We start from the raw sequence: 7,859 nt of genomic DNA on the forward strand, positions 1-7,859 counted from the left end.
TAAAAAGTAGTTAGGCAATTTGATTTTTAAATTTGTTAACAGACATGGTTGAGAAGAAATCTTAGGAATATATGCAAAAAAATCAGAATATATGAACAATCTTTGCCTGTGTCTACTACTCTCCCCAAGGGAAGAGCAAGCTTGGGACTAGCTTTTCAATCACCCTGATTTTTCTACAGACTGGGCACCTCCAACTGTATGCTCACCCCAATAGTGTCTCCTCCTGGGGACCCAGGACTTCAAGGCTTTAGGCAGGCAGAATGACCAGGGCTGTGTTATAGGTGTGACCTACAGAGCCCCAGGGTCCACATCTGTAATCCGATGGTGCATCACCCTGTGCTTCTAACCATCAGCCAGCAGGCTCTACAGATGTGTGAGGTAGCCGAGCTATGCATTCCCAAAGTGAAAGGGGCAGGCTGGCAGCATGCCAGTGGAAAAGTGGCTCACTCTGCCCACCCCACTCCCCCACCTCCCAAATCAGGGGAAAGGCAAGAAGAATTGTGTTGTTAAAAACTCCAGCACTCTGGAAACCAAAGGTATTCAAATGAAAAAACACGGCAGGTGGGCCGGAAGGGTCTGTGACCTTCTGGCTCAGAGCTGCTAGCTTTCCACTCTCCCTTGAAGACACAGAGGGTGCTCTGTGGGATATGGGGCACACCGCCTGAGGGAACCATGACTGAAGATAGCAGGATGCTCTCAGGTGTCAATGATGGTGGTGGTCTGGGGGTGACACTCCCGCCCCTGGGATCAGTCACCCCGAATAGCTTGTCCAAGTACGAATATAACTAAGTGTAAAAGCCATCGCCCCCACAGTCTCTCCTTGCTCCCGTCAAATGCAGTTTTCTGGCCACTGTCAACTGTTGTAAGAAGGCTGGAGGGCAGCAGAATTACTGGACACTGCGTGACACTGTGCTTGCTGGCTATGCATTAACCTCTCCCATCTTCTCCGACCTTGGGAGACTCTGTTGTTACCCAGGGCAACAGGCACAGAGGGAAGGTGATGGTTAAGCTTTTGTTCATGTCTGATGGTAGTATAAGCAAGAGTCTAGACAGGACAGGCGAGGTACCCACAGTGCCTCAGCGCCTTGATTTTTTTTTTTGTTTTTTGTTTTTTGTTTTTTTTATATTCTTTCTTTTTTTCCCCCTGGGAACAGCATAGCACAGACCCAGAATTGTCTCATCTGAAAACCTTTAACAAAAGGCTCTGGATGACTGATGGGAGCTGGGAGGAGGCAGTGGGAAAGGGCTGGAGTGGAAAAGTACCTGCTGGAACCAGAGCAGGGATAGCATCTCACATTCCCCACCCCCTCAAATCACGAATTCTATGCTGGGGTGGGGGTGGGGTCCTCAGAATGGTCTGAGACTCATCCACCTGGGCTACTAACGCACATTGCCGAAGGGCTGTAGGGTTGGAGGTCTTGAATGCCAGCCTCTTTAGGATTGCCAGGTCCAGCTGCTTACAAGGCTGGAGAAGCCAGCAGCCTCTCTGTAAGGCCTGATGGTGAAAACTGTAAGTTCCAAGGTTGTGAGCCTGTAGCTGGCTTCATGAGTATCATGATGATTTTAACACTTAAGGAAACAGGCTCTGGCCACACATAGCTCTCACAACCTACTCCTCCCCGTCCCCCCACCCCAAGGGTCCCCTCAAGCAAAGAGAGACTGGGGGAGGAGTCGTTCCCCCTGCTAGTCCCACCTTGTCCTTTAATATTTAGGATCAAGGATAGCTGCTAGGTAAGAGAGGAGCTGGGTGAGAGTCTGTCTCTGGAGTGCTGACTTAGGATGGGAGCCATCCAGCAGGTCTCTACCCAGGAGCAGGAGCAGGGGCAGGGGTAGGGGCAGGGGCAGGGGCAGGGGCAGGGGCAGGGGCAGGGGCAGCAGCAGGGGCAGGGCTGGGCACAGAGAACACCCAATACGGCTTTCAAACAACACTTATGTGGGCGATGAGAGCAGCTGCCACATGTGGACTGGACAAACGGGGCATCTCCTTTTTGCCTGGTTGGATTGCAGCAGCCTGTCTTTCTCATCCAGTAGGAAGCAGAGAATTCCCAGGACCCACAGATGTGTCCAGGGTCAAATGGAATGAGCAAGCATGAGATGAGCTTTGAGCTGGTTTATCTGACCCCAAAGGTCACACTCGTTCTTCTTGCTCCGATGCTGGTGGGATGCGAGCTGAGCCCCTGCCTTGTCTGCCTTTGCTCAGAAGCATACAGAGAGGCAGGCATATGTGGTATCTGTCCTGCTCAAAGCCCGAAGACCTGCCTTGAATTTGTTCCCTCTGTGTTCCCTGCTGGCTAAGGAGTCGCGGCTGTGGGGCAGGTTCCAGTGTCCTATGGATAGGTCTGGCTCCTTATTGTCTCCCTCTTTCCCCACTTGCAGGTCAACATTGTTATCCTGGTTGCTGTGACGAGGGTCATCTCCCACATCAGCACTGATAGCTACAAGATACATGGGGACCCCAGTGCCTTCAAGTGAGTGGACCCTAACTGTTCATATCCCGTGGGGGCTACGGAAGGCCTCAAGAGGGACAAACAGTGTTGCTCCCCAGGGCTAACACCTGAGTCTTCAGCTGGCTCTGCCTCCTCAAGGCCTACATGGACAGCCTTTGGTTTGAGTCCTTATTCTGTTACTTATCTTGGTGATGCAAGGTCCCAGGGCAGCTGTAGGGGCCATGTATAGATGCCCTCCTGGGACGTCTTCAGCCAGAACCAGAGACACCTGGAAGGAGGTGAGATGAAGACTCCAGATAGGAAGATCTGATTCCTAGTTTCTGCAGCAATGGGACTCTCTGACCTTTGCTTCCTTCACAGTGGAAAGGGAACAGCAGGACCCTCCCCCAAGGGATGCCTTGTGAGGGAAAATCCCTGCAAGCAGTGTTCCATGCATGCTGGGCTGCCACTAAGGGAGCAGGTATCTTTGGAAGTGTCCCCTTACCCCATGGGACTGACATGCCACTCGAGGCTGCCTGTGTTCCTGGTGTTTATCCACTGGGACCAGCCAATGGCAAACATCAGAAAAACCTACAGCAATTGGATATGGCAGAGGGAGACACAGCAACCATGAAGTCTTGAACCTGGTAGAGACCCCATTCATAGAGATACTGTCTCCGGGGCTCAGTTCCCAGTTTGAACCTCTTCTCCTCTGTGTGGGTTTCATGCCCAAATCCACACTGCCCTGCTACAGGCAGACCATCAATGGCCAGAGTATCTTCCTTCTTGTATAAAGGTTGGGGCATGGGACTATGGTGACAGTGGCCAGGCCTTATGGCAAATGGGGTGGGATTCACACATGAGATCCAAGCACCTAAAGATTCACAGCTCTCCTTCTTTCTTCTTTCTTCTTTCTTCTTTCTTCTTTCTTCTTTCTTCTTTCTTCTTTCTTCTTTCTTCTTTCTTCTTTCTTCTTTCTTCTTTCTTCTTTCTTCTTTCTTCTTTCTTCTTTCTTCTTTCTTCTTTCTTCTTTCTTCTTCTTGTTCTTGTTCTTCTTCTTCTTCTTCTTCTTCCTCTTCCTCTTCCTGTTCTTCTTCTTCTTCCTCTTCCTCCTCTTCCTCTTCCTCTTCTTTCTTCTTCTTCTCCTCCTCCTCCTTCTCCTTCTCCTCCTCCTCCTCTCCCTCCTCCTCCTCCTCCTCCTTCTTCTTCTTCTCGACTTTCTTATCTGTTTTATATATGTGAGCACACTGTTGCCATCTTCAGGCACACCAGAAGAGGGCATCAGATCCCCATTACAGATGGTTGGAAGCCACCATGTGGTTGCTGGGAATTGAACTCAGGACCTCTGGAAGAGCAGTCAGTACTCTTAACCACTAAGCCGTCTCTCCAGCCCCTCACAAGCTCTTCTTGACCATACAGAACTGTAAGCACCCTGAACCCTAAGGATCAAGGCTGAGGACCCCCTCCCAGGTGACTTGGGAGCTCTTGTGGAGACAGCTAGGATGTCAGGCTACTGGCTTCCTGTGACTTTAAAAAGGGAGCAAAAACTATATACAAGCCACAACAAATCAATGCGATAATTATTCTAAACACCATAAATTAAGTTGACAAGTGGAGTCAGCTCTCTTGGTTTTTTTTCTGCCCCTGGAACCTTCTAGGCTATGCCTTGATGAGGAAGTAAGCTCGTGGCGGGCCAAGGGCATTTCTGTTCATCTTCTGTCTGAGGGGTGGGGGAGCCTGGGTTTGTCCTCTGTCCAATGTAGCCTGGCCAGGATAGGGCCTGTTCCTCCTCACTCTGTCCTCAGACCTACGGCCTCTGGGGGGTCAGGGTCGCCGGTCTGTCACCAGCTCTCATACCCAGCCCAGGCTTTTGCTCCTATCTTAACCTGGCAGCTACACTACCAAGGTTGGCACTATGCCCAGGACACTTATACTTATACCACATTCTTCTACCCACCGCCTTTCCCAGAGCCCAGCTAGGAGGTGTCTTCATTACCTACCTCCCTCTGCAGAAGAACCACCAAATGTTGGCCCTGTTTGGGCTCTGTGGGGCTTCAGAGATAAGTGGACCCTGATATAGCAGGTTGGTGGCAGCAGATCTGCTGAGGAAGCCACTGCCCACTATGCCCTCAGGTGTCCCCAGACCAGCCAGTCTTGTTCCCTACTGAGCCATTTCATCTCCCAGCAGACCTGGTACCCTTAGGTCCTCCTGACCTGGTTTGCCTGCCCACTACCTACATGAAAGTCACTGTCTCTGTTCCAGGTTGACAGCCAAGGCTGTGGCTGTGCTGCTACCCATTCTGGGGACCTCATGGGTATTTGGGGTGCTTGCCGTCAGTGACCGGGCCCTGGTTTTCCAATACATGTTTGCTATACTCAACTCTTTACAGGTAAGACAAGCCTGTAGGCCAACAAGTTGGGACACCTCATAGGCATGGGACACCGTCTGCTCCCATCATCCCAGCCGGGTTCAGAGGGAGTCTAGTGCCCTCTGCTTGGAAATTGGGGAGACTACTAGGCTCTTTGTTCTTCCCTGAATGGAGTCATCTGGAAATTCCGATTCCCTGGGGCTGCTGACCTCAGGCTGTGGGTCACACCAAGCCTGCCTCCTCCCCGACAGTGAGCTGTGTTCACTCCAACCTCAGGCCTCTGTGATGGAGGGCCCTTGTGTCAATGTGTGGTTCTGATGCTGTCTCCCCTTTCCTTCCTTCCCAGGGCCTCTTCATCTTTCTCTTTCACTGTCTCCTGAACTCAGAGGTATGTCCATCCCCTACTCCCTGACAGCTCCAAGTAGCTTTTCAGTTCTGTAAGGGCACAGAGAGAAGGGCTGCACTGTCTAGGGTAATATGACCCTGTCAGGCTCTGCGTAGGAACCGGATGCTGACATTGGGGCCACCTTTGATGGCCCTGCCTTTACGTTGGGTGCTTGGGGCTCATGTCACAGCTAGCCTCTAGAGACCGCTGGCAATGACCCCTCAGGGTTTGATATATATCAACCTCTGGAGGTCCCTCTAAGACTTCTCCTTCTGCCTTTGAAGGTGAGGGCTGCCTTCAAGCACAAGACCAAGGTCTGGTCCCTCACGAGCAGCTCTGCCCGGACCGCAAACACGAAGCCTTTCAGTTCGGACACTGTGAGTCAGATGAGACCCTTGAGTCCCTTCCATTTGCTTCACTAACCTTTTCCAAATGCCTTCCCCCTCCCTCCTCGCCATCTTCAGGGCTCTGGTTAGTGTGCCTGTCACCAGGACCAGCCATGCTGGCCCTTGGCCTGGTGACAAGCCTGCTTCGCAGGTGGACATAGCCTCTGCTTAATGAAGGATGAATGGTGCTGTAAGCCATGTTTAAATACAGTACTCTGCCCACAGATCCCTCTTCTCCAGCCCCCTGGAAGGGCCTCATCTTCCATATAATCCACTTACCTGCCACATATTAACACCTTGCTCTAGAGCAGTGGTTGCCCAACCTTTCTAACGCTGTCTAATGCTTCATGCTGTGGAGACACCATAGTCATAAAGTTATTTTCATTGCTACTTCATAACTATAATTTGCTACTATTATGAATCATAATACAAATATCTGATATGCAGGATATCTGATAAGCCACCCCCCAGCGGGTCACGACCCACATGTTGAGAACCTCTGGTCTAGCGTTTCCTTCCCAGATGACACTAGGCCAAAGTATCACTGACTCATGGCCAAACTCCCACCTCAGCCATTTGCCTAATGGCCATTGTCTGTCCCTTCATGGGAAGAAACTCATGAGAGCAAAGACAAAGGCATAGCTTTGTGGGACAGTCCCAGAAGTCCCTGGTGGATGGCATCTTCCACAAAAAGAACTTGCCTGACTGGTGAGGTGCCAAGAACCTGGGCTTGATGAGGCAGGAACCTTCACAGGGTGCTCTGGTCTGGACCCTTTGGGTGTTCAGAGCCTTGTGTCTCAGAAGGGCCTCCCCCCTTCCCCTCCCCAACCTCACACAACCTGAGACCCAAACCTGTTCGCATGCCACAGAATGAGTTTTACCTCCCAAAACTGTCTTCACACCTCTTTCTGTGGTTTGTAGGTCAATGGGACCCGGCCAGGCACGGCATCTACGAAGCTAAGCCCTTGGGATAAGAGCAGCCATTCTGCCCACCGTGTCGACCTATCCGCTGTGTGAGCAGGGTGACCTCTGTTCAAATGAAGTGCCTTCCCTGAAGCAGAGAAAAAAATGTATACCCTGCCTACATCCTGGGTCCCTCCTCTTCTTGATACCTTGGCCTGGGATAATGGCCCCTACCTATGACTGTGCAGAACCTCCTGCCTGGCACTGCAAGTGGACTCAGGGTGGTGAGGGCAGCAGTGATGTAGCCCTCCTTCCCTGGTGTAGTAGGCACTTCTGTCCTCTGTGGACACCAGAGTGCAGAGTAGCCCATGGTGACCACTAAGTCCGGACCTCCCTTGTTATCGTATGCACAGAGCACCATCCTAGCAAGCCTGCGTTAAATGACATGTAAAGATGGGACTACCAGAGGACATAGATTCAGCCTTGAAGGAGACTCTCATTCCTGAGGATTACTCAATGTCCTATGGCTCTCCAGAGGGTCCACAGAGGTGGTAGCCGAGCCATGTGGGGGAATGAAGCCAGCACCAATTGGAATGTACATCTTCACGTAATGGGACACTAATTGAGCCACCACCCACCCTAGCTGTACAGCCAGTTCTGGACTCTCCACTTATGCCCGTTTGGAGTCACCCACTATCCCTTGTATGGAGCTTTGTGAAGACAGTCTAAAGGAGCCACTTCATGGGATCCGATGCAGTCTATTCTCTGCAAGTTGTTCCTGGATGGACCTAAAGTCAGCCTTAGAATATTCTTTTCAAACATGAGCCTCTCTACTGTCCATGACCTCCTTGGGGGCTGAGCTTCCCTGCTGGGTGTCCCCCTGCACCTGCATGTCCTGGCTTTCTGGGAGTGTAGCTAGCCCTAGTGTCTGTGTTCTCATTATTTAGATGTGCCTCCTCCGTGTAAGAGCCAACAGGCATCAGACAGCTTAGACATTGGATGTCCCTCATGTGACAGACCAGACCAGCCACATTGCAGAGACTGATTTCCTCCCAGTAGCGGGGGGGGGGGGGGGGGGGGCAGGGGGGAGGGGAGGGAAGGGGCACACCAAGTCTCTACTGCTGGCCAGAGTGGCTGCTGTAGGCTTTGGGTTTGGTGTGAGTGGACAGAAATAGACTCAGCCCTAGAAAGTACAGTCATTGTGACAACAAGGTCCACATGGAGATGGGGATCCCCGAGGACTAAGGAGCAGGCTGTGAAGGGCCAACCAGTGTGACAGGAACCTAAGTGTCTGTGACATGCACAGCCCAGACGGCCAGTCTGGCCCCAATACTGGAAAACTCTTACTTCCCGTGAGATCCCTAACAGCTCTGAGCCCCTTCTTATTCCC

General features: G+C 51.7%; 1 protein-coding gene across 2 annotated transcripts in view; it reads left to right on the forward strand.

Annotated features, from left to right (window-relative positions):
* Nucleotides 1-7,520, forward strand: part of Adgrd1 (adhesion G protein-coupled receptor D1) — a 117,338-nt gene extending 109,818 nt beyond the window's left edge. For both annotated transcript variants that reach the window (XM_021162937.3, XM_021162936.3), the window contains 5 exons: nt 2,377-2,468; nt 4,690-4,816; nt 5,142-5,183; nt 5,465-5,557; nt 6,488-7,520. In XM_021162937.3, the coding sequence (XP_021018596.1) occupies nt 2,377-2,468; nt 4,690-4,816; nt 5,142-5,183; nt 5,465-5,557; nt 6,488-6,583 (450 nt within the window). In that variant the 3' untranslated portion in view covers nt 6,584-7,520. The remainder of the gene's footprint in view (nt 1-2,376; nt 2,469-4,689; nt 4,817-5,141; nt 5,184-5,464; nt 5,558-6,487) is intronic.
* Nucleotides 7,521-7,859: the final 339 nt, after the last annotated feature.

The sequence above is a fragment of the Mus caroli genome, unplaced genomic scaffold, assembly GCF_978045245.1.
Source record: "Mus caroli unplaced genomic scaffold, Mus_caroli_1 scaffold_4, whole genome shotgun sequence".
NCBI lineage: Eukaryota > Metazoa > Chordata > Mammalia > Rodentia > Muridae > Mus > Mus caroli.